We start from the raw sequence: 27308 nt of genomic DNA, 5'->3' as shown, positions 1-27308 counted from the left end.
ATCATCGCCATCAACAACACCATAAGGAAAAACAATTGAACACCTGCTTTGATTCTGTTTAATTTGATCACTCATTTTGTGCACAAATAACAATGGCATAGCCAGGCTTTTAACTATATGGGGTATTCGTAGTGGTAATTGAGGAGGTTCAATCATGGTTTAAAAACTTCTGAATAAAGATGTGATCTTAATTTCGTGGAAATTACATTTGATGATTAAATAGCCAAGGAGAGGGCGTCCCGGGAGAGTCATTTATCCCTGGGTTCCTGAGAATAAGGAGATTAATTCTGGTCAACCTGTCGTAGCTCCCTGACTAAAAAGCCGACAATCATGTTAGTTTAAATCAAATCATAACTGGATATAGAGGATATAATGACTAGATTAATATTCTATTAATATACTAGATTAATAGTCAGACTGACGGTATATTAGAAACCACCTTCCAGTCTACAGCAATTGTGAGACCGGCACAAAGAGATCTTTTATTTATATCCAAGATGAGCGATCTTTTCCAATCTAGGTTAATATCATTTAGTCGCAGTGCGTAGCAGCCTGGGGAGCGGCTAGCTCCTTAAAGCATTTTGGCTGCATTTTATTTGGTATTAACAAACTGCAGTCGCCACTGTAGGTGAAGTCGTCCATGTTTTTTTGGCATTTTGTTTGCAGCACACTTAACTTTCCCTATGTGGTTATCCTTAGGGACCAGTCATTATTGAAGTCGGAGGGAAGGGGGCGCAGGAGAAAATGTGGTGCACTCAATTTTTTTTTAGTGAACATGGGATGCTTGACAGGTCAAAAGGAGGATTGGGAGGATTGGGAGGACTTTTTAAACAATTTTGAAGGGAGGGTACCCGAAAAACAAAAATGCTATTAGGTTGGGGTCTGGAAACGTTCTGCATCAAAACCATTTTCTCCTCCCCCTCCGATTTAAACAATGAATTAAAGGGGCTCGTAATACAAAACTTCAGTTTCAAGTTATCTGTTGCTCAGCGATAGCTATGATTTTGTGCAGAATATCCACGTGTCTCAGTCAAGGCCCGTGGAATTACAAAGTGTTTGTATTGTTAAAGTTGTGCATTCTTTACTTTACCGTTGGTATTTTTGAATAATAAGACACTGATTCGAGGCTAACCCTGTGTAAACGAGTCTGCTATCAAGGAACACAGCGGTAATTTGCAACTCGAATAAGGTCTATACAAGAGTGATTGCTTAAAATATATTTCATATCGTGTTTCTACCGTGCAGTGTCACTACATACTATATTTCAATCTCCGTTCTTTCGCCGTCTTCCATCACGTGTTGTTCATACGAGTTCACGGTTTGGTTCATGACGATGGCTGGCGGTGGAGTTTCCTTCGGAGGAACGAGATTGCGACGATTGTGGAACATTTTGACCGACAGGAGAATGGCCACTAGAAGTGCAACTGCACCAACAACCGAAACTGAACCAATGGTTGCTGTGTTGGCGCTCGATGTTTCTGGAGATTAAAAAAGCAAAATGATTCTAAAACAATCCATGTAAATCACATTTTTTCACTGAAAACAACTGGAATTTGGAAGCTTACTTTTGGAGAAAAGTCCTCGAAGCATTCAGTGGAGAGAAGTTAAACGACTCTAACAAACCGGGCATTTCAAAGACGAGCAAGGAACTGGGGTGGATCAGTTTAAATTTTTCTCAAATTTTAAAAACACTTATCGCACTGTGAAACGTTCAGCGCATCGATGTTTGTGGATATAATAGAATCATTTTTAAGCTTATTCTCTTGACGTGGTCTTACCTTCTCCACCCTGTTCGTCAGTTCCCGTCTGTGCGTCTGATCCTTTCAGTGGTCCAACAGACAAGTCATGTATATTTGAGCCATCAACGGCCTCTCGACGTCTTCTGGAACTGATACAACCTTGTGCGCACCGTGAGTTAGTTGAGTTACGATGGCAAACAATCAGCTCACAGTGTAGATACACCAGGAAGCTGTTGGAGTACACGAAACTGAATGATCTGATGGAGAACCGTTGGACATTGCTGTACGGGTTGTACCAGTAGACCATGGTTGGGTCGCGAGTGCATCTTTAAAGAAAGAAAAAGGAACTTAAGGAATAAAATCATAAGGCCAGACAAACTTTGAAACGAGTAATCCTACTATGACAAGATGTCTTATGGCTGTATTTCCATAGTTTATAATTAGAAAATTGTACGCCAAGAGGATTTCTCACCCTCTCTCCAGAAACACATGTTGTGGAAATGAGTCTGGGTTAGTTGAAGTGGTAGCACGACAATTCTCAGCAAACACGACAAGATCAGCGTTGGTATTCTTGACTTCATACTGAACCCACAGAGGCTGGTTTGGGTAGACAACCACTGGGTAAGCGAAAGGGGAGTAAGGTGTTGAATATCTAGAAGTCTGGTAGAGATCCATGGTGAACGTGAAGTTGCCATAAGATCCTGTGGAAAGAAGATATTTACTTTGAATTAATTACAAGGAAGCAGAACGCTTTATTTCAGAACTTGCATCAAAACTATCTAAGAAAAACAACTTGAGTACAACACATTAATTCATGATTGGCTCAGCCGGTAAAACTTTCCATTAATTTGATAAGATGACATAGACAATCCACGTATTGTAAATAGTTTTTATAGAATTGAATAGTTATTTATTAGATTTTTTTAGCCATATACATATACCACCCATCATTCGTGTGTGTCCAGCTTTTTATTTTCTTATTTTCATCAAAATTTATTAATAGAATTATTCAATATGCAGCTTATATAGTTTTTTATAGATTGTCAATAAAGTTTTCATTAATTACAGTTATGAAGGATGCGCATCATTTCCCATGCTGACATATTGGTTAAAGTGCCCCTAGCCCCAGATACGATACTTTCAGGATTGATTCTACATAAAGTAAATAATTTAATGATGAAATATTTCTTCATTTAAATGTTGCGTCTTTAAGTTATAAAGCTTTATACTTGCAATGTGGTAATGACTGTGACGTCACCACAGGCTTCAATAAATATACAAATTTTGACTGGTTCACACAAACAGGATTTAAAAAGCATCACTCATCATACGCAAGGTTTCCACAATATTAATTGTAAATTTGATGTCTCATAATGGCTAGTGTTTAGTATTAAAAATTAAAACGAATTACGCTAAAAAGCCTATTGCAAATATAAACCTTCATAACTTAAAGACGCCACATTCAAATGAAGAAATATTTCACCATTCAACTATTAACTTTATGTAGAATCAAGTCTGAAAGTATCGTATCAGGAGTTAGGTGCATCTAACGCGGCCACATGCTAGAGGTTGTTTTTGATACTCACCTTCAGAAGCGTAGACTAATTTCCTCGATGGACTGAAACTCGTACTGACAATCTTTTCTCGTTCGTACTCGCAGTAAAATGGAATAAGAAGGTTTTCACCTCGCGTTATGGCAGAAAGATTTCCACCCCAGCTTGGCCACACACTCTGCTCATTTCTTACCTGGAAAGAAAACCATATGGATTGTGTGAATACTTCATCCACTAAATCCAATAAAGTTAACTAGAACTGTGGATGTTTGGGGAAGGAGAATGGTGGAAAACCCGGTCAAAACCCTCGATAACAATACGAGGTAATTGTAGCAGGGTTTCATCTGTGCCTCGGCCGAATCCTGACATTAATAAGCCCAGAGGTTGCTTCTGGGTATCTATTGCTGGGTTTCACTAGACATCATTTCCTGTCTCGTGCGGAATGTTCAGCAGCTGAATCATAAGTTTCAATAGAATTCTTTCTGGTTGACAGCACATGGTGGTCAGTGTTTGACCACCATTTGAAGCAGATAATGAGATTCAAAGACTTCTATCAGCTGAGTGAAATCAAGCAATACTGAAACTTTGAAATTTGAATTACCTCGTTCCAGAATGTAATTTTCTTGTCATGTTCTACGTAAGTCACACCACAGCCATCTAGAGGAGCACGTAGTCTCATGGTGTAGGCTGTCTTTGTTGCTGTACACGAGGTGTTCTTGAGGTGCAGACTTCGCCAGTTCAGCCCGGGAAAGTACTGATCTCTCAAGTCAATCTGCATAAAGTTTTCTCCACAGGTAACGCTTGTTTTAAGGGCTGTTGAAAAATATTAAGAAAGGTTAAGCTAACTATTTCTTCTGTCTTTCAGTGCCTTTTGATTGGATAACCAAAATCGCTTACACCGCTTACATCAGGTGTATTAGGTAATAAACTTTTTCGCCATTTCATACGCTTTTATGACCTTAGTATTATCTTCGAAATATTTCCCAGTAGGTCTCTGCGCACTTTGCAATAGTCTTGCAACACTGTCGAGTGGTTGACATATTCACCAATATTCACCCGAAAGGTTCGAGTGTGTGGAGTAATTACTCGCTTCATATTGTTTGCCGGCGGTGAATCCATATGGACAGGAACACTGATATCTATTATATTAAGAATTGTTACACGTGCCTCCATTACGACAAGGCCCACTGGCGCACCAGTTTATGTCTGAGAAACGAAGAACAACAAGTAACGTTTATTAGAGTGCAAACTATATATCCGTGAAATAGTAACGACTAATTAGTACAAAACAGCACCAATGAAACAATTGTAAACAAAAATAAGCATGTTTTAGTGCTGTTTAGATTTTGTGCTATTTCAAGGATATATGGTTTGTACACTAACTTGGATCTTGCTTCTTTAGGTTTGGATAAAACGAATAAGACATCTAGTAAGGGTCATGCATTGTTCACGGGGAGACTCCTTGTGACTGCATTGGGGAACTTATATTACAGTGCAGAAATTCAAGTGGCTTCCGTTATGAACCAAAAAAATCTACGGAAAGTGCACACTATAACATACATTAACTTGTCACATTAAATAGAACAGACTGTCGAGCAGACTATGATAATTGTAGGTACGGAAATGACGAGCCTTGCCATGACCTTCATGATGCAATATACCAGCATTCCCAGTGGATCTGATACTGATTAATAGCGCGCTATGATTGGTTAAATAAGGTTGTTATTCCTGTACCGTTACCGAGCTGTTCATTTTTAAAACGCTAGTCTTATGCATCTCTACCCTGTTTCTGATTGGTCTAAAGGGATTTCGTCATTTGCTTTGGTATAAAATACAATGTTCTATTGATTGACTGTTACTTACAAGTCTGACATTGTTGCCCAGTGTATCCAGAAGGACAAGAACAGTAATACCCTCCATTATACCAATAATAACCATTCCTACAAGTACCTCCGTTACGACAAGGGTCACTGTTACACGGCATGTCTAGATCCAAAATTAAATAGGTTATATCAGTTAGAATAGCAGCATTCCCGTTAAACTGGTCTGGGGATCAACTGTAGCGTCAAATAAAATGCTCTGTTGCTTGAGTGTTACTTACTAGTCTGACATTGTTGCCCAGTGTATCCAGAAGGACAAGAACAGTAATAACCTCCATAATAACCATTCCTACAAGTTCCTCCGTTACGACAAGGGTTACTAGTACACGCCATGTCTAGATCCAAAAAAAAAAGGTTATCTCAGTTAGAATAGAAGTATTCCCGTTAGGCTGGTCTGATGATTTCAGTTGGGGATCAACTGTAGCGTCAAATAAAATGCTCTGTTGCTTGAGTGTTACTTACGAGTCTGACATTGTTGTCCAGTGTATCCAGAAGGACAAGAACATCTGTACCAGCCAACGCCACCCTGACAAGTACCTCCGTTACGACAAGGGTTACTAGTACACGGCATGTCTAGATCCAAAATAAAAAGGTTATCAAAAAATAATTTCTCATCGCTTATCACCACCGCAAGTACAGCAGTGGCGCAGCTCAACGGGGTCGAACTGAAAACATGTGAAGGCGCCTCTGGCAGCCGCTATACTTTCCATGTATGACCCCGGAGCACAGCTCTAACCAGTTTGAATTAGTTAGGGTTGATTTGAGAGGAGGAAGGAAAAACCCTCGGAGCCAGAAAGAGAACCAACCAACTCAGCTCACATGGGGTGACTGGGATACGAACCCCGGACCTCAGAGGTGAGAGGCGAGCGTTTTACCACCACGCCATCCTGTTAGAATAGCAGCATTCCCGTTAAACTGGTCTGATGATTTCAGTTGGGGATCAACTGTAGCGTCAAATAAAATGCTCTGTTGCTTGAGTGTTACTTACATGTCTGACATTGTTGTCCAGTGTATCCTCTAGGACACGAACAGTAGTATCCTCCATTATACCAATAATTATTATGGCAAGTACCCCCGTTACGGCAAGGACGACTGTTACACGGGTACATGTCTAGATTCAAAATGAATCAGATTTTCTCATATCATAATAGCATTTTTTCAGTTAAACTAGTCTAATGATTTCAGTTGCGCATCAACTGTAGCGTCAAATACAACATTGGTCTATATATTGTTTGAATGTTACTTACAAGTCTGACATTGTTGTCCAGTGTATCCATAAGGACACGAACATCTGTACCAGCCAACTCCACCCTGACAAGTACCTCCGTTACGACAAGGGTTACTAGTACACGGCATGTCTAGATCCAAAATTAAGGTTATCTCAGTTAGAATAGAAGCATTCCCGATAAACTGGTCTGATGATTTCAGTTGGGGATCAACTGTAGCATCAAATAAAATGCTCTGTTGCTTGACTGTTACTTACGTGTCTGACATTGTTGTCCAGTGTATCCTCTAGGACACGAACAGTGATATCCTCTATTAAGCCAATAATAATTATGGCAAGTACCCCCGTTACGGCAAGGACCACTGTTACACGGGAACATGTCTAGATTTTAAAAAAATGTGTGATTTGAGTATATAGTACGACCGACATAGTCAGCGATTTTTCCATCTCAGAGCACATGGAAATAAAATTCTTTTCTTGAGTTTTACGTAATCAGGAATTAGATCTTATTACCCGAGCGGGAGGTCTGTACGGGGTAATCTTGACCGAGGTCGGAATGTACAGACCGAGCGCAGCGAGACCGACCAAGCTCGGTTGATAAGAGTTTTATTATATGACCAATTTTCATTGAAAAGGACAAAATGTTTTCGCCGTAAGATTAATATGCGATCGGACCGGTTAATACCGGAAAATCTAGACCAGTCCGCGATGCGATCTATCCAATCAGATTGCTCGATTTGCTAGTGTCCAGGCTCTAAGATATACGGTCATATAATAATTGTCAAATACTAACTCCCAAATGAACTAGAATGATTTGGAAAATATACTGTTTTAGCATCACTTTTTTTTTTTCATTTCAGAAAACATTCGACTTAGTAACATTTCTATGTTTAACGGTTGCACATGATAAGACACCTCAATATGGATGCAATTCAAACAAAGAATCTTATTCTCAAGAGAATGACACGTGGTCTGAAATGGGAAAACATTTCGCTCACGGTAAAGAAGTATATTGCTCATCACGTGACTATATTTTCTGTCCATAGTATTTTTCATTCGTTCACTTGTTTTTTATTACCCGTCATAAGAGTGTCTTACAAAGACCCAGTAGTACAACATAAATCTAGGAATGTTTTAATACGCGCGACTCACTTGTTTCACATTGTGTCCCGCTGTAACCATATGGACAATAGCACCTGTAGCCATAGTAGGTAGTAGCACACGTGCCTTTATTACGACAAGGACTACTTGCGCATATGTTGTTCGTACCTGAAGAAGAAATATCAAACATTATTAGAAGCACTTTTAGTACAATTAGGAGGACAGAAGAGGTAACTAGCTAAAAACTAGTGTGAGCTGCGTCGGTTTTTGCATTTTGTAACGAAACAGCAATAATGAAAGGGTAAATTTTTCACCGTAAAAAGGTGAAAAAAATTACTGACGTTTCGGACGCTAGTCCTTCGTCAGAGTAAATGACGAAGCACTAGCGCCCGAAACGTCAATTAGGAGGACACGTTTTATTTTTTTTTTTGTATATAAAAAAAAAAAAAAAACTTAAACTAAAGTGGCTTTACTTAACTTGTGAAACAATAATAGCTTGTTAAGAGGCAGTCTCTGTAAAAGCGGCCCACTGCATTTCGGGTCAGAAAATAGTTTTCCCTCAAACTTTTACCATAGAAAGGTAATTACTAGTAAGTAATGAAAATGACTTTATTTTCTCGAAATTCATCAAAATGATTTTTTTACAGCGCATAAATCCTGGACCACCGTTATCGCTAAATTTGCATTTATTATCAATTGAAAATTGCCCATATTCAAGTCGTCACTGCTCGCAAAACATTAAACGCTTGAACAAACTATTATTTTTCCTGACTTTCACATTCATTCCTAGTGTCAAAAATAAGCAAAATTTTGAATGTTAAGCAAATGGGGAAAAAAGGACAAAAATAAGTATTCATACCCATTTGACGGCTTTTTGAAATCAAGACAAACCCCCCCTCACTAAAAAGCTTTTTTCTCCCAAGTCCAGAACGGGTTACTGAAGTTTTTTACTTCAATCTACTGATCAAAGGTTGATAAAAGTGGATTCATGAAAATATTTTGCGCTTTTTATGTATCTTCTTCACAGCAACCTCGGACTTTTTCGTGTTTTTACCAAAATGTCTCATGAAATATGCAAATTAAGTACTGAACTAAACTATAACTAACCATTATTACTTGCTTGAATTTTACTATATCCGGTGTTAACACACTAAATATGATCTTATTTTCCATTTTAAACTACTTTGAAGTAAAATCGTCTCCAAAAAATACGTTATGATGGCGTTTGACGCGGTATATGAACTGTTTTGAAGTTTATGCAAATTACTTATTGATAATGTAAACTAATTTTTCTAAATTATATTTTTCAAAACTATTTTTTTTCTCTTATTGTCTTGAAATAATTTTAAAACTTGTCAAAAAGCATCTATTTTAATATATCTGATCTTCTTAAACGGCCCAAACTAAGGGAGATAATCAAAACGCAATTTATCTACCACGACGAAATGAACAACTTAGTTCAAAACAAGTGATTTTAATATGACGAAATCCAAGATTTTAGTTGATTTGGTAAAAATGTCCGTGCTCAATTAATTTAGATATGCCCAAGCGAACGTTTACAAAATTTTCTCGGTGTAATCGCGCCTAAATTACAATAAAAATAATGATAATGATAATGATAATGATAATGATAATGATAATGATAATGATAATGATAATGATAATGATAATGATAATGATAATGATAATGATAATGATAATGATAATGATAATGATAATGATAATGATAATAACATAATAATTACAATAATAATAATAATAACAACAATAATAATAATAATAATGATAATGATAATAAGAACTTTATTTCAAACGGAATTCAGAAAGCTATACCACTTATTTACACATTATTACATATTCCTTGCACAAAAAGTTCATCTTGCATTTCAGCTGAATATATGCTTGGCTTTTGTATATGCCAGGCTTTAAAATTTTCTTTCATTTATGAAGTTCGAATGGAATAATAATTAAATCAATAATCCAAAAAGAAAGTCATTAATGACCTCTACGCTTGAAGTAATTTGACTGTAATGTCCAACAGTATTAAAGACACAAAAGAAAAAAATGTATTTTCCCACCTTTGGTAGTCTACTAAACAATTTCGTGAGTAATTTATGATCACTCTATACGTTTCATTATCAAAAGGTTTAGACTTGAACTATACCTAATGAATGATAAGCAACAAAAGCCTATACTTACTATTTCCGCTGCCACAGTAACGATAGTTACAAGATGGGGGTCTGCCAAGCTCGTACACGTAGAACCCTTTACAGTTTATGACACGAATATTGTTGTTCAAGTTACAGCAGTTACTACTATAGTGATAGCACACCGTACGAGTCACGATACCCTCTGCTTGGGTGGGATGAGAACCATTCATCCATCCTGGGGAATATGTACCGCAGTGGTACTTATCAACACATGATGTCGCTATGGCAGTCCCAGCATCTCCCATGAAGCGATACCATCCAGGGGTGATGTCGTACCTATCACACTTGTTCGTTATTCCACGATAGCTTGCTGCTCGGTCTGTTGTGTTCAGCACGGTGTAGTTACTGCATGCTTTATTAAAATGTTTTCAAGTTAGTAAAGTTGTTGCGTTGCTTTTGACCCTATAAGTGCTTAAAAGCTTTAATATTCGTTACATGTTTAATATAAAAACAGGTTTATTACGTCACGCAGTCTACACAGTTGTCGAATGCTGAGAAAGATTCCTAAATTTATTCTATATGACGATTAAACTGGGTCCATGATAAAGCTGCTTAATTTCAATGTATCACTGATGATTGTCTTTTAATCAAACAAAAACAATATCATCATCCTTATCATGCAATTCCTCTTAATTGAGCTGTAACACTAATATTTCAATAGGTTATTGTTTACCAGTGGGATAGCAGGTTACAAAGACGTCTTCACCATGACCACAGTTGTGACTTCCCCATCCACCATGTCTACACAGTTGAATAGCACTCTCGCTGCCAGAACATCGTACATCATCAAGCCATATCTGTCCTGTTCCTCCTCCACTGTTATGATAAGAAAGGGCATCATCAAATCCAAGCTGACGACAAACCACGTGGGTGTTGGTCATGGACCAGCCATCGTCACACACTGTACCCCATACTCCATTATGACGAACTTGTAATCGACCAGCGGACCCTCCTCCTTGAATGCGCACCTCACCTAACATAGAAAAATATGAAAGTTTAAAACAATATAGGTATAATTAAAAGTATTATGGTTGGGCCTTCATTGAAAGAATGTTGAATCAAAAGATCTCCTTTTCAGATTCGTCATTTCGTCATTTGCTTTGGTATTAAATACAATGGTCTATTACTTACTGTCACATACCTATTTCACATTGACTACCGTTGTATCCATTAGGACAGGAGCAGTAATATCTTCCATTATAACCATTGCTACAAGTACCATCATTATGACAAGGGCCACTGTTACACGGGTACATGTCTAGATTAAAAATGAATGCATGATTTCTAATGATAGAAAAATATATAAAGTACGATCGAAAAGTCAGCGGCTTTCCATCTCAGAGCACATGGAAATAAAATTCTTTTCTTGAGTTTCATGGAATCAGCTGGACTTGGAAACTATTAAGCCAAATTAAGTAAATTGATTTGAAAAATATGGTATTTAACATCATAATGTTTTCCCAGCAATGACATCGGGGTAAATGTCATCAAAGATAAAGATCAGCAATCTCTTGAACACCGATCAAGACCAAGTCAAACGCTCAACACAAGACAAGAACACCTTCATAGGACTAATAAGACAGAACTTTGGTTCTTAACTTATATCTCAAGTCCACGCTGATCAATGAATTTTATTACATAGTGGAAAGAAACTGATACTTATACTGATTTCAGAACACGTGTCATTCCCAAGAGTATCATTTCCTTTTTAAAGGCTGCGCATGATAAGACACCTCAGAATGTCTTACAAAGACCCAGTAAGTACAACATAAATCTAGGAATATTTTAATACGCGCGACTCACTTGTTTCACATTGTGTCCCGCTGTAACCAGATGGACAATAGCACCTGTGACCATTTACTGTAATAATACACGTGCCTTTATTACGACAAGGACTACTTGCGCATGTGTTTTTCGTACCTGAAGACGAAATGTCAAACACCATTAGAACTACTTTTAATACTATTCGGAAAACACGTATGTATTTTGTATATTCTACAAAACAATTACACTTTTTGATGTTCAATAACAGAAAACATACTTTGCATCTATAAGGTGGACATACTTTCATATTAACGCCATAACAAACTTCATTAGCTTGGAATATATACTATTGAAACGAAGTCTTCAATATTCAAAAAATAAAGAATAGTTGGAAAATTCGATTAACTTTGCTCGTAGGGTCTTGTTCATAGTTGAAACAGAAGGTAAGTCATTAATAATAATAATAATAACATAATGATAATAACATAATAATAATAATAAAAATAATAAATAATAATAATAATAACAATTACAATAAAAATAATGATAATGATAATAATAATAATAATAATGATAATGATAATAACATAATAATTACAATAATAATAATAACAACAATAATAATAATAATAATGATAATGATAATAAGAACTTTATTTCAAACGGAATTCAGAAAGCTATACCACTTATTTACACATTATTACATATTCCTTGCACAGAAAGTTCATCTTGCATTTCAGTTGAATATATGCTTGGCTTTTGTATATGCCAGGCTTTAAAATTTTCTTTCATTTATGAAGTTCGAATGGAATAATAATTAAATCAATAATCCAAAAAGAAAGTCATTAATGACCTCTACGCTTGAAGTAATTTGACTGTAATGTCCAACAGTATTAAAGACACAAAAGAAAAAAAATGTATTTTCCCACCTTTGGTAGTCTACTAAACAATTTCGTGAGTAATTTATGATCACTCTATACGTTTCATTATCAAAAGGTTTAGACTTGAACTATACCTAATGAATGATAAGCAACAAAAGCCTATACTTACTATTTCCGCTGCCACAGTAACGATAGTTACAAGACGGGGGTCTGCCAAGCTCGTACACGTAGAACCCTTTACAGTTTATGACACGAATATTGTTGTTCAAGTTACAGCAGTTACTACTATAGTGATAGCACACCGTACGAGTCACGATACCCTCTGCTTGGGTGGGATGAGAACCATTCATCCATCCTGGGGAATATGTACCGCAGTGGTACTTATCAACACATGATGTCGCTATGGCAGTCCCAGCATCTCCCATGAAGCGATACCATCCAGGGGTGATGTCGTACCTATCACAATAGTACGTTGATCCACGATAGCTTGCTGCTCGGTCTGTTGTGTTCAGCATGGTGTAGTTTCTGCATGCTTTATTAAAATATTTTCAAGTTAGTAAAGTTATTGCTTTTGACACATAGGTGCTTAAAAGCTTTAATATTCGTTACATGCTTAATGTAAAAACAGGTTTATTACGTCACGCAGTCTACACAGTTGTCGAATGCTGAGAAAGATTCCTAAATTTATTCTATATGACGATTAAACTGGGTCCATGATAAAGCTGCTTAATTTCAATGTATCACTGATGATTGTCTTTTAATCAAACAAAAACATTATCATCATCCTTATCATGCAATTCCTCTTAATTGAGCTGTAACACTAATATTTCAATAGGTTATTGTTTACCAGTGGGATAGCAGGTTACAAAGACGTCTTCACTATGACCACAGTTGTGACTTCCCCATCCACCATGTCTACACAGTTGAATAGCACTCTCGCTGCCAGAACATCGTACATCATCAAGCCATATCTGTCCTGTTCCTCCTCCACTGTTATGATAAGAAAGGGCATCATCAAATCCAAGCTGACGGCAAACCACGTGGGTATTGGTCATGGACCAGCCATCATCACACACTGTACCCCATACTCCATTATGACGAACTTGTAATCGACCAGTGGACCCTCCTCCTTGAATGCGCACCTCACCTAACATAGAAAAATATGAAAGTTTAAAACAATATAGGTAATTGAAAGTATTATAGTCGGGCCTTCATTGAAAGAATGTTGAATCAAAAGATCTCATTTTCAGATTCGTCATTTCGTCATTTGCTTTGGTATTAAATACAATGGTCTATTACTTGACTGTTACTTACCTGCTTCACATTGACTACCGCTGTATCCATTAGGACAGGAGCAGTAATATCTTCCATTATAACCATTCCTACAAGTACCATTATTATGACAAGGGCCACTGTTACACGGGTACATGTCTAGATTAAAAATGAATGCATGATTTCTAATGATAGAAAAAACATATAACGTACGATCGAAAAGTCAGCGGTTTTCCATCTCAGAGCACATGAAAATATAATTATTTTCTTGAGTTTCATGGAATCAGTTGGACTTAGAAAATATTAAGCCAAATTAAGTAAATTGATTTGAAAAATATGGTATTTAACATCATAATGTTTTCCCAGCAATGACATCGGGGTAAATGTCATCAAAGATAAAGATCAGCAATCTCTTGAACGTCGATCAAGGCCAAGTCAAACGCTCAACACAAGACAAGAACACCTTCATAGGACTAATAAGACGGAACTTTGGTTCAATGAATTTTATTACATAGTGAAAAGAAACTGATACTTATACTGATTTCAGAACACGTGTCATTCCCAAGAGTATCATTTCCTTTTTTAACGGTTGCGCATGACAAGACACCTCAACATGGATACAACTCAAACAAAGAATCTTATTTCCAAGAGAATGACACTTGGTCTGAAATGGGAAAACATTACACCCAAGATGAAGAAGTCTATTGCTCATCACGTGACTGTATTTTATATGACCCGTCATAAGAATGTCTTACAAAGACCCAGTAAGTACTAGATAAATCTAGAAATGTTTTAATACGAGCGACTCACTTGTTTCACATTGTGTCCCGTTGTAACCATATGGACAATAGCACCTGTAGCCATAGTAGGTAGTAGCACACGTGCCTTTATTACGACAAGGACTACTTGCGCATATGTTGTTCGTACCTGAAGAAGAAATATCAAACAGTATTAGAAGTACTTTTAGTACAATTCGGAAAACACGTATGTATTTTGTATATTTTTTAAAACAATTAGAATTTTCGATGTTCAATAACAGAAAATATACTTTCATTTATGTCGATTGTTAGACATACTTTCATTAACGCCATAATAAACTTCATTGGCGTTGAATATGTACTATTAGTATAAATACACAGGTGATTATTGAAAACCTCGCACGCTGATTGGTCGAGAAACTCAGATTATCACACGATAATCGCCTCCAGCGATAATCCCAAAATGGCGGCCAGCCGCTTTATTGCTGTTACTGGAAAAAATGTGTCTTTTATCTTCTTTTTTTTTTCCTTTTTTTTTTTATATGAAAGAATCACCTGTGTATTTACACTAAAACAATTATTCACCTCAGGCTCAGTGAATATCGGGAATAATGACCTCAACTTCGTTTCGGTTATTATTTCCCGATATGCACTTCGCCTTGGGCGAATAATTGTTAATAGAGAGTTTAAGATTCTCGTCTACGGCAAACGTGAAACGTCAGTTGACCAGTAAAAAATTCTTTTAAATTGCTGAAAAAGAATCGCAAAAAAGTCCAAGTAGTAGAAAAACAAAAGAGTATTTGCGTTTGGTGAGAAGGTTTGTAAAAGGTAAAGTAAAATACAGGACAACTATGAAAACGTGGTCACGTTTGCCGTTTGCGGGGAGAGAAAAAAGTCAATCTAAAACTCTCTAATATTGAAACGAAGTCTTCAATATTCGAAAAATAAAGAATAGTTGGAAAATTCGATTAACTTGGCTCGTAGGCTCTTGTTTATAGCGGAAACAGAAGGTAAGTCATTAATATTACATATTCCTTGCACAAAAAGTTTACCTTGCATTTCAGCTGAATATATGCTTGGCTTTCGTATATGCCAGGCTTTAAAAACTTCGTTTCATTTATGAATGTTCGAATCGAATAATGATGAAGTCAATAATCCAAAAATAATGTCATTAATGACCTCTACGCTTGAAGTAATTTGACTGTAATGTCCAACAGTGTTGCTACCTTTGGTAGTCTACAAGTTTCAAGTTCAAGTTTCAAGTTTATTTTTTACAAAAGAATGTCTATATTTACACAAATTATCACCCTCCCGCAAATAGCACTAAGCTAATCTAGGCGGGAGGCGATATATTACATTAAATAAATATAGGAAGATTTACAAATAAAATATGACGATAAATAAATGAAAAACTAACAGTTTAATTACGATAAAGAAACGAAAAGGTAAAAAAGGAGAAAAAGGAAAAATTATACTAACCAATGATTGAAGATCAAGAAATAATAATTTATAAATAGCTGCATTATATAAAGACTCAGTCTGAGACGTTCAAAGTATAATCTAGTCTGTCTACAATAGTGGAAGTGTCAACATAGCTATCTTCTCTTAGGAGAAAATCAGATAGTTTTTACGTAATATTAACTTAAACTTCTTCTTTTTTGATTTACGCAAATCGCTCGGTATCCTATTCCATAACCTAGCTCCAAATCTTGAAAATGAATTTTTTTGCACTACAAGTTGAGATTTTTTCATATAGAAATTTCCTGATGATGAGAATCTTGTGTTGTATGAGTGAACACTCGAAGGAAGGGTAAATTGATTTAGAATATTAAGAGGTGCAAGCTTATTTTTGATATCATGCATTAACTGGGCGACCGATTCATAGTAGAGGAAATTAATTGGTAGTGTATTAGCTCTGATAAAAAGAGGAATGGCATGTTGGGATCTATCAGTGAAGTACATTAATCTAAGAACTCTTTTTTGTAGAAGAAGAACTTTGTTTAGGTGAATTTGTGCAGCTTGTCCCCATAAAGTTAAGCCATAAGTAAGATAAGGGTGAATCAGAGATCGATAAATATTATGGAGAGTATGGAGAGGAACGAAATGTCTTAGTTTTGCAATTATTCCTACAGCTTTACTGATTTTTAGTGCAATATGATCTATATGATGATTCCAAGAAAGGTTGTCATCTATCAGAATTCCGAGGTATTTAACAAAATCTTTTCGCTCCAAAGGAAGGAATCTATTTAGATTGCTATCTAGAATCTTTACAATAGCTTCAAAAGGGAGTTTCTTTTGATACGGACGAAAAATTACATAATTGGATTTTTTGATATTAAGGGTTAACTTATTTGCAATTAACCAGCTACTTAACTTGTCAAGTTCAATATTAACAGTTAATACAAGAGTTTTTAAGCTTTTATTGGCATATAATAGGTTAGTGTCATCATCATAGAGATTTTAAATTTGTTAGAACATTTATAGATATCATTTATATATAGCAAAATTAATAATGGACCTAGAATAGAACCTTGAGGGACACCGCATAAGGTGGTTTAGTTTATTTGAAGTTACGGTTCCGATCTGTGTTGTTTGAAATCGGTCTTTCAAGTAAGATGCAAACCAATCATTAATAATACCTCTAATCCCATAATGATAAAGCTTATTTAAAAGTATCGAAGGATCAACAGTTTCAAATGCCTTTTTTAAGTCGATGAAAATACCACAAGAAAACAGTTTGTTATCCATATTACTCTGTATGGCATTTATGATGTAAAGAGAAGCATGTTGAGTAGAATGAGCTTCACGAAAGCCATATTGCGATTCGAATAAAATTTATCAATCTTTTATACATAACTTTTTCAATAATCTTATTAAAAATTTGATAATAACGAGATGGGCCGGTAATTGTTGGGATCAGTTTCATCATCATCTTTATATACAGGTACAATCTTGGCAATTTTGAGTTTTTTGGGGTATTTTCCTGACTGAATTGAAATATTTATTATTTTTGCTAAGACATTGCCGAAGAAACTCTTTGCACACTTCAAAATTCTTGTAGGACAAGAGCATAGACCATGTGATTTGTTGTTAGAAAGCAATATAATTTCATACTCGACCTCTTCAGGTGTAGCTGTATTTTAAAGAAAAATTAAGGAATCTGAATTTTGGACGGTGGGAAGATAGTCGGAATAATCATTTGTTGATGGAGGTAATTTAGCTGCTAGGTTGAAACCAACAGATGCAAAATGCTTATTAAGAATGTTAGGAATTCTCACAGAGTCACGTACTATTCCATTTCCACAAAGCATCCTTAATAGCACATACAGATTTTAACTTTTTCTTTTTGTGATTTATTATGCTATTAATTCCCTGCCAAGTTTTCTTAATATTTAACAAAATAACTGGGCTTCCGTTTTCTGCTGATAAAGGCTGCGAAATAAGGTTGGTAATAAAGCTGCTTACTAATTCGAGTTAACCTTGATAATTTGTTTCTATACAGCCTATATTTTTCTTGATCCCCTGAATGAAAAAGATTTAAAATCTTATTTAAAATTTTTAAATCTTGATTGAAGTTTTTAATCCCTTTGTAATCCAAGGCTTAGAAAATTGTTTAGCTTTATGGCGCGAAAGTTTTACCATAGGTGCATGCTTATTTACAAGGTTATTGATTTTCTTGTAAAAAGAAGAAAAAACTTTATCAGCAGAAAACGGAAGCCCAGTTAATTTGTTTAAGCGCATCATTAAAGCGATCAGCAGAAAATCGTGAAAAATCACGTAATTTGGTTGCATGAGGTTTGCGTACGTTCTTATTGAGTGAGTTGAAATTAATGCAGAGTTGTGCAAAATGATCACTCATATCATATATTATGTTGCCACTAACAATTACTTTAGGATTGTTAGTAAGAATGTTATCCATCAAGGTGGCCAAACTAGAAGTGACTCGAGTTCGTTTTTTCAATAGTAGGAAATAAATAATAACTTTGTAAAGATAGTAAGAAATTATTGCTAAAGGTAGAAAATTCTGATTTAAGAAGATCTATGTTGAAATCTCCCAATACGTAGACAGGTTTACCGGAAGATATGAACCTTTCAGACATTTTGTCAAAATAGGACTGTCTACTAAACAATTTCGTGAGTAATTTATGATCACTCTATACGTTTCTTTATCAAAAGGTTTAGACTTGAACTATACCTAATGAATGATAAGGAAAAAAAACTATACTTACTATTTCCGCTGCCACAGTAACGATAGTTACAAGATGGGGGTCTGCCAAGCTCGTACACGTAGAACCCTACACAGTTTCTCACACGAATACTGTTGCTCAACTTACAGCAGTTACTATTCCAGTGATAGCACACCATACGAGTCACGATACCCTCTGCTTGGGTGGGATGAGAACCTCGCATCCATCCTGGGACATAAGTTCCGCAGTGGTTCATATCAACACATGATTTCGCTATGGCAGTTCCAGCATCTCCCATGAAGCGATACCATCCAGGGATGATGTCGTACCTATCACACTTGTTCGTTATTCCACTATAGCTTGCGGCTCGGTCTGTTGTGTTCAGCACAGTGTAGTAACGGCATTCTTTATTTAAATATTTTCAAATTAGTAAAGTTATTGCTTTTGACCCTATAAGTGCTTAAAAGCTTTAATATTCGTTACATGCTTAATGTAAAAACAGGTTTATAACGTCACGCAGTCTACGATGTTGTCGAATGCTAAGAAAGATTCCTAAATATATGTTAAAAGACGCTTAATAGTCCACGATAAACCTGCTTAATTTCAATGTATCACTGATGATTGGTTTTTAATGTATATATAGTACACCATGTATGTAATAGATTTTATTTCATTTTAATAATTATTGTCTGAAGACCCTACGTAATAAGTTCATCATCGTAAATTGTTAAATGTTCCCTATTGAAATATAGTTTATCATTATTAATCAAATAAAACATTATCATCATCCTTATCATGCAATTCCTCTTATTAAAACTGTAACACTAATATTTCAATAGGTTATTGTTTACCAGTATGATAGCAGGATACGATGACGTCTTCACCATGACTACAGTCGTGACTTCCCCATCCACCATGTCTACACTGTTGAATAGCACTCTCGTTGCCAGAACATCGTACTTCATCAAGCCATATCTGTCCTGTTCCTCCTCCACTGTTATGATAAGAAAGGGCACCAGCAAAGCCAAGCTGACGGCAAACCACGTGGGTGTTGGCCATGGACCATCTATCATGACACACTGTACCCCATACTCCATTATGAAGAACTTGCAATCGACCAGAGGACCCTCCCCCTTGAATGCGAACCGTATCTGACATCAGAAAAAGAAAGGTTAGTTTCTTTAGGTTTTTAGATTGAAAGGAAAAAATAAGAAAGTATCATATCTTTCGCACCATTTAAATTTTGCATGATGAAGGTACGTGATATTAGAAGTAGCATGAGCAAATTAATAAAATAGACATTGACGCCGTTTAGCCAATTATAATAGTGGAAGTTCACCTTTCGCAAAAATTGAAAGCTGTCAGAAAAATATTTTAATGCGCACCTTATTAAACACGAAAAGAAAACTGATTATGCACAAAATATGTGATTTCGATTTGATCGCATCGTCAGATTTATAGTTGTAAGGAGATATAATAAAGTACTTTCACAAAGCTAAATATAAAGATGGCTCAACGGCGTGCGACTTTCTTTTATATCTATAAAAGTCTGCATCAGTAAAATCTTACATGTTTCTTTATATTTTCCTCGCGCGCGTAGAAAGGATTGCGCGCGTAGAGAAAGGATTGCGCGCGTAGAGAAAGGATTGCGCGCGTAGAGAAAGGATTGCGCGCGTAGAAAGGATTGCGCGCGTAGAAAGGATTGCGCGCGTAGAAAGGATTGTGCGCGTGATAGGATTGTACGCGTAGAAAGGATTGTGCGCGTAGAAAGGATTGTGCGCCTAGAAAGGATTGTGCGCCTAGAAAGGATTGCGGGCGTAGAGAAAGGATTCCGCAAGTACGCGCGCAATGGCCTTGTTAATAACACATCTACAAAAATACTTGTTTCTGATTGCAAATGGTTGATTCACTGTCAATTTTGTTACTGTGTTCATTTAATTCATATATTGCACGCATGGTTCGAATGATTACAAAAAAACATCTCGACGATTTATATTTTATAATCAACGCGTTTTTCATTGCAGATCTGTTATTAATAGGAAATACCACCTTAGCTCTCGAAGAATTAATGAAAAATATCATTCGTAATTGATGAAAGTGACTTAATACCATTCGTGTTACCATAGTTAATATTGAACTATTAACTATGGTGTTACGCACAAGCTGTAAATATGCCTATTTCATGAAATATGCGCGCGTACGGGTAATTGCGTTGGTTAATTCTTCTCAAACGGTGGTATTTTCTATTCTAACATGATGGTGACTGATCACTGTGGATAACTAAAGGGAAATGTATTTACGTGATCTGCATATTACCTGTTAAGGTGACAACGTGCACTACAAACTGCAGATCCACTGAGCCCAAACTGTTAGACGAATCAAACTGCGTTGTCCCTGAAGGAAAATCTTCAAGCTTCAAAATGACTGGGAAGAGTTGATTTACATAACCACCGCCATTATAGCTGAGACTACAATTTCCCTGAAAATGATGACAAAGAAAGTAAGTACACATTCCTCTGCAACATTCCTGGTAGCTTACCTCGTTTAGTACTCCATGAGGAAAGTAAATACGCTTTCCTCTGTAACGTTCCTGGTAGCTTACCTCGTCTAGTACTCCATGAGGAAAGTAAGTACACATTCCTCTGTAACATTCCTGTTAGCTTACCTCGTCTAGTACTCCATAAGGAAAGTAAGTACACATTCCTTTGTAACATTCCTGGTAGCTTACCTCGTCTAGTACTCCATGAGAAAAATAAGTACACATTCCTCTGTAACATTCCTGGTAGCTTACCTCGTCTAGTACTCCATGAGGAAAGTAAGTACACATTCCTCTGTAACATTCCTGGTAGCTTGCATAACGACAACGCACTATGTCACCATCAGGATCTTCAACAGGTATTCTGATGATTGATGGGATACCTTGAACCACGTAGACCGTTAGTGGAAGACTGGAGACTGGCGAAGAGTTATTGAAGACACCGCCGACGGTTCTGTTGACCCTTGCTTCCAGTTGCATGTAGTTGTAAGAATTGGAATGTGTGATTTTACCAATCCAATTTCCACGGTCAGTTATCCTTAATAAAAGAGATAAACAAATGAAGGGAAGACGTGTTAGCAAAAAAAAAATTTTTTAAATACCACAGTATTGAAATAAGAGAAAAACTTTTCATCTTACTTTGGCCTTAACCACCGCTTTGGTGGGGTGATAGTTAAAAGTGATATCAAGTTTAGTGCTTAGGGCTACCGATCAAGTACCCTAATATATACCGCACGTGCTAAAACCAACAGCTTTTCTTTTTCACCCTTCGGGTATGGCTGCCTGTTTGTAGCAATATTTAATCCTCTTGATGTGCCTTTGATTTAAACTTTATAACTGTGAATTTGAACATTATTTTCTGTGAATTTAAACTTGTTGATTTGAATCCAAACCGATTTTATTTGTGAATTTAAACATTTGGATTTGAATTTAAACTTTTGGATTTGAATTTAAACTTTTGGATTTGATTTTAAACTTTTGGATTATTTAATCTTACTGGGGCGAGCTGCTCGGCCAGAGCACTGCCTCGTTGTCAAGTAGAGTTCCCGCCATCTTGGATTTTTATACCACGTTCATTTCGTATTGCTTTGCTTTTATAATACGGCTGCTTTTCATGATTAAAAAGGAATATGGAGGATGAAGTAAAGAAGAAAGTTTCCAAGCTACTGAACGAAGCTTCAGCCCTACTTTCAAATAACTCTGAAACGTCCACGCAACGTACCGACCCATCTACTCCTAGACCCACTTCGTCAACAATTCAAGAAATTTTGAGACGAGCTAGTAGCATGCTTCGTGCAAGTTCTTCTTCTGGTTTGTGCAGGAGATTAAATCGTCCAGAAAGATGACGTATTTCATGCAGAAATTCCACTGCCTTTCCAACTAATTCCACATGAACCAACAAGTCACTCAGAAAAGAATCATTTTTACTTCCACTTTGATTGATCAATGCCTCAGATCGGTCTAATATAGACCTCAAAAGGTGCTCAACATCATGAGCCATAATGAACGTGGTATAAAAATCCAAGATAGCGGGAACTCTACTTGACAACGAGGCAGTGCTCTGGCCGAGCAGCTCGCCCCAGTAAGATTAAATAATCCAAAAGTTTAAATTCAAATCCAAAAGTTTAAATTCAAGTCCAAAAGTTTAAATTCAAATCCAAAAGTTTAAATTCAAACCCAAAAGTTTAAATTCACAAATAAAATCGGTTTGGATTCAAATCAACAAGTTTAAATTCACAGAAAATAATGTTCAAATTCACAGTTATAAAGTTTAAATCAAAGGCACATCAAGAGGATTAAATATTGCTACAAACAGGCAGCCATAGTCGGGTCTCAGGTAATGTTTTAGTCAAAAGGTCAACCACTTTGGTTATTAAGGTCTATCCAATTTTAAGGATTATTTGGTTCAGTGATCTAAATTGTAGGTGGCAGAAGCAAAAGCATGTATACTCTGAGGAAGAATTAGATTAGAAGGGGCGAAGAATATCAAACAAATGAATCTCCCGCTTCTTGTGTTTTCTAGCTGCGGTTTGGAGATGTTTTCGTCTGATCGTGATCATTAAGGACGCTCGAGGGCAAATGCGTAAACAACGTCAATTTTCTGATTGCCAGTAAATAAAACAACGAGTAATCAATGATGAAAACGAAAAATCATTCCGGCAAAAAAATTTTACAGGGGAAAAAGGTATTAGAATGTATTTGTCATTAATAAATTGTTTTCAAAAGGTTTTTTTTTTTTTTTTGAGGGATGAAAACTAAAACATTTTTTGATGGAAGAACAAAGTACATCTTTAACAAAACTGTAACTTTTTACGTCGTTCTCGCGGGTCGAGATGAAGCAGTTTGAAGAAGTGAAACTTGTTTTCTTGATATTTAGCTTATCAAAACTTTTGAATGAAGTCATCACGATGAGCGCGCACACTAAACTCATACATAGAAAGGATACGCGCAAACAATGCTCCTTAATTCATTTTTGAATAACTCTTTACATATGACATACCTTACATTCCACCAGTCATCTCTATAGCTTCCTACATATGTAAATGTATTATTTCCTTCGCTCCAGTCTTCTTCAGCGTTAAAGTTACTGCAATACATGTTTGCACTTCCACTAGAAGAACTTGAGTAATATGAACCATAACTTGTTACTTTCCAGGTATTGGAAAACGACGTGGATGCAAGACTTCTGCTTGCGACTCTACTTTCGTCACAATATACAGAACCTCGACGGAATGAAAGCCTGAATGTGAAGTCCACCTATGAAATAAGGAATCCACATGAATTTGTTAGTGATTGTCATTATATGTTTTGTTAGCCAGCACTTGCTTAAACGATCGGTAGTAGTTAGAGTGATTTTACTTCCGCCCGTGAAAGAACAGTCAACGTGATACATGGGAGTAGAGGAAAATATTCTATTGTTTTCTTTTGTTTTACTTTGACTGTTAGTCGCTAAATATACAAATTTGTTTCACGGCCAAGTAAACTCACTCTAATAAAATAAGTCTACTGGATAGAATTTTGACATTACCGAGTATGGCGAGGCTGCGTTTGGCTTGTAGGTGATTGTACCTCCTCTGTAATGCGATGATTGAACTCCACCAGCAAAGAACAAACAACCAAGCATGACGCCAACCAACAAGACAAACGGCTTCATTTCTGGCTTGGAGAGGTTTCTAATAATATTGTATGTTGAATTCAGACACTAACTGAAGTATACTCTGTCCATCTCTTTCAAACAGCTTCAAGTCTGATGGGAGTTTATCTTGTTCTAGAACCTTTATTGATTGTCACACCTTTGAAAGGTTCATTGTCATTCGTCAATAAGTGTCACGTGGTATCAAAATGGACCAGGAAAGAACCCCGGAAATGAAGGCTTAGTTTGTTATTTATAAAAACATATGATTGTTTATGAAAGCTCCTTTACCATCCATTGCAATTATATCGACTCTGATTGGTCAAACGTCACGTGATCACACAACAGGTCAAGACAGGCCCCAAGCACTCAATTGTGTCTTTGTTTGTGAAATATAATTTCGTAGTTTTTTTTTCATTGAGTTTTAAACAGTGTGTTTATGCCAATAAAAGAATATAAAGATAAAATAAAGAATATAAATATTTGAATTAAATATAAGGTTAATTCCCTTGATCGCAGAGATGTGCTGCAATGATACTTGCTGATGTAATGTTGAAAATATGTATGCCTATGTAGTTAACACAATTCATTGGATCCGCTTCATGCTGCAGTTGAAAGTATGTGATAACCAACCGCGCTTTATCCCACCAGGGAGGAATCATCTTCTTGGTCCCACTGAGATTTTGCCTTCAAAAGGATGTCGGATAATCGAGTTTGGAAAGGTTTGATGAGAAAAGTGAAAATAAACTCTACAGGTTTTACAAACGCGAAAATTCATCTACTCAGGTTTAACATTAATATCATAGCGAATGGATTTGAGAGTAAAAAGCAGAGTGAAAACACATTCTTTGATGTTTTCTCAGTTTTGTGCTCCAATGCTTTTTAGGGGTGGACCAATTAAAACTTGTTTTGATAAAAAAATCCAGACTTCCGAAATTTCTTGACCTGATTAGAGCCTGGGTTTCTTGTGATATTCCTATATTTACATTGAAAAAACTTTTTATTATACTCATGAATATTAAGATCTATTAAGATCATTCTCGGCTAATTAAAAGTTCTTTATATGTTTATACTGGAAAACTGCTGGTACGTGGTGTGCTAATTGTTTGAGTCGGATGCCTGATTTATCAAGATTGTTCAAGAAGACATTTGTTTATGTAGACCAAATAGACCGATTCAACTTGTCTCAACTTGTCTTAATATCATTCTGAAATTTCTGAAGTGCACAGCTATTTATAAAACAGTTAATTGTATCATCACTCTATAATCCCATATAAGTAACTATTGTATTATTTTCTAATTCTCTTTCCTGTCCAAATTAAAGTGTATATATCATCAGTGCTGCTTCAACATTCACAATCAGATAGTGAATCTATCGAAAATGTGAAATACAACACACCCACTTCCTTAATACAAAAATCTTGCCACACTCTTCTTTTAATTGAAGCAATAGCAGGTAACGATAAAGAGTGGCTGGAAAGACTGGACCGCCATTAAGTTTTCATCCGAGCCACTTGAAGGTCTAACCATTTGTAGATGTAATTACAAAGGCAGCACCTTTGTGCCAACTAATAATACTGGCTGGCGGTAACAAGCTAAATTTGCTAGCCTAGAGTGAAAGTCATTATCAATTTAATAAACGTAGGCTCCAAGCAATTAGCATTCTAAAAAAAGTGCATATCAGCACATTCTGGCAGAAATGTTTACAAATAAGGTCATACTTTCTCAAAATTTGTGCTTCGATGCTTTCCAGATGCACTCTTATTTTTTCGAAGATGTTGTTCATATAAGCGCGATTGCGAAATTTTGTATTAAAAAATTCGAAGATCGGATTCTGTTTCGGACTTAGTTAGAGCCTGGGTTTCTTGCGATTTTCCTTCACCATCGCTAAAACTGAATAAAAGAATATATGCAATACGAAATAAATTTTCTCCGAATTTGTGCTTCAGTGCTTCTTCTCAGCAGATCAAATGTTTTTTATATTTGACTTAATTAGAGCCTGGCTTTCCCGTGATATTCCAACATTGTTATCTAAGATTGAACGAAAATTACAAATTAAAAACCCGCAATGATCATCGGCTCATGAATAGCCAGGGCAGAAATAGCCGCCATCTTGGAAATAGGTTTCCTAAAACAGTCTCACAATGCACTGCCTACGCCATCTCCACTCAGTTTTTTCTTTGACGTCTGAATGTCTAATATCTATACTGGAAAACTGATAGTACGGGATCTGGTACGTTGCTTGGTTCGTTATGAGACAGAACCCTGAATATCAAGATTGTTAGAGAAGCAATTTTCTTATGTAGACCAAATAGGTGGGCGTATTGTCTACATTTCCAAAAATCGACTTTTGAGCTATAAACGATTGAACTTAAGAAATATAAAGAAGTCATAACTGTTGATAATATTTATCAATTTGAGAGCAGTTGCTTCATTACTTCAGGAGATACAATAAATTAAAGTTGCTAAATTTTGCAGTAAATGTAGGTTGGTTGGCAACATCTTGCCAACCAACATACATTTACTGTCAAATTTCACAACGTTATCTTGAAAACCATCAAGAGATTTGTCCTCAAATTCTCAGATATCTTCCAAAGCGATAGGATCTTGCCCTTTTTGAAGTTTGTTTGTTAATTGCTTGAATTTCCAAGAATTTCATGTTCCTGATCAAAACAAATGACGTCATCGTACGACCACCTATAGACCGATTCAAATTGCACATTTTGAGATTAAATTATTATGCCAAAATAAAACAGCAAGTCACAAGAATTGCTCATAGGCCATCCTTTATTTCGGGAAGATAATGAGAAAAAAGTGCTCAGATAGAGTAGAAAAGGCTTCTTGGGGTAAGTTATTAATGATGTGCATCGAAGCGTTACCATTTTATTCACAATGTTCGCCACTTCCTGAGATAGACCAAATGCAAAACTTGCACCGATGTGCACGTGAGGCTTAGTTGTGAACAAAGGGATCTGGCGTGGTTCGTGACTTTTGAATCACGCCAGATTGCTTTGAATCACGCTAAATCCCTTTGTTCACAACTTAAGCCTCACATCGGTTTGAGTTTTG

General features: G+C 36.2%; 1 protein-coding gene across 2 annotated transcripts; it reads right to left on the bottom strand.

The window, feature by feature from the left end:
- Positions 1-44: 44 nt before the first annotated feature.
- Positions 45-24374, bottom strand: LOC116287751 (uncharacterized). Of its 2 annotated transcripts, XM_089025072.1 has the most exons (26): positions 24135-24374; positions 23607-23863; positions 21362-21644; positions 20887-21049; positions 19422-19721; positions 18613-18975; positions 14436-14552; positions 13668-13784; positions 13201-13500; positions 12523-12885; positions 11512-11628; positions 10850-10966; positions 10382-10681; positions 9698-10060; positions 7550-7666; positions 6656-6778; positions 6420-6530; positions 6161-6283; positions 5635-5745; positions 5394-5507; positions 5156-5278; positions 3894-4105; positions 3326-3485; positions 2212-2440; positions 1779-2065; positions 45-1478 (listed from the first exon to the last, which is right to left on the bottom strand). In XM_089025072.1, exons 1-26 carry the CDS (start codon positions 24258-24260, stop codon positions 1258-1260), a joined length of 5217 nt encoding a protein of 1738 aa, XP_088881198.1. In that variant the 5' UTR covers positions 24261-24374; the 3' UTR covers positions 45-1257. The 2 variants fall into 2 exon arrangements, with proteins under 2 accessions (XP_088881198.1, XP_088881199.1); XM_089025073.1 differs by lacking the exons at positions 21362-21644; positions 23607-23863; positions 24135-24374 and adding an exon at positions 21173-21254.
- Positions 24375-27308: the final 2934 nt, after the last annotated feature.

The sequence above is a fragment of the Actinia tenebrosa genome, unplaced genomic scaffold (genome assembly GCF_029948245.1).
Source record: "Actinia tenebrosa isolate PJP-AT-01 unplaced genomic scaffold, QUT_ActTen_1.0 PGA_scaffold9__36_contigs__length_13948895, whole genome shotgun sequence".
Taxonomy (NCBI): Eukaryota; Metazoa; Cnidaria; class Anthozoa; order Actiniaria; family Actiniidae; genus Actinia; species Actinia tenebrosa.
The sequence above is the reverse complement of the archived record's forward strand: the minus strand, read 5'-3'. Positions and strand labels throughout refer to the sequence as shown.

Bases quoted from the DNA above. Each gene is read 5' to 3' on its own strand.
- LOC116287751 (XM_089025072.1), bottom strand. From the start codon at position 24,260: ATGAAGCCGTTTGTCTTGTTGGTTGGCGTCATGCTTGGTTGTTTGTTC. The intron at 6,779-7,549 runs GTGAGTCGCGCG...TTTAAAATCTAG, and splicing joins CGGGACACAATGTGAAACAA to ACATGTTCCCGTGTAACAGT. The intron at 6,531-6,655 runs GTAAGTAACAGT...TTTTGGATCTAG, and splicing joins TGGACAACAATGTCAGACAC to ACATGCCGTGTACTAGTAAC.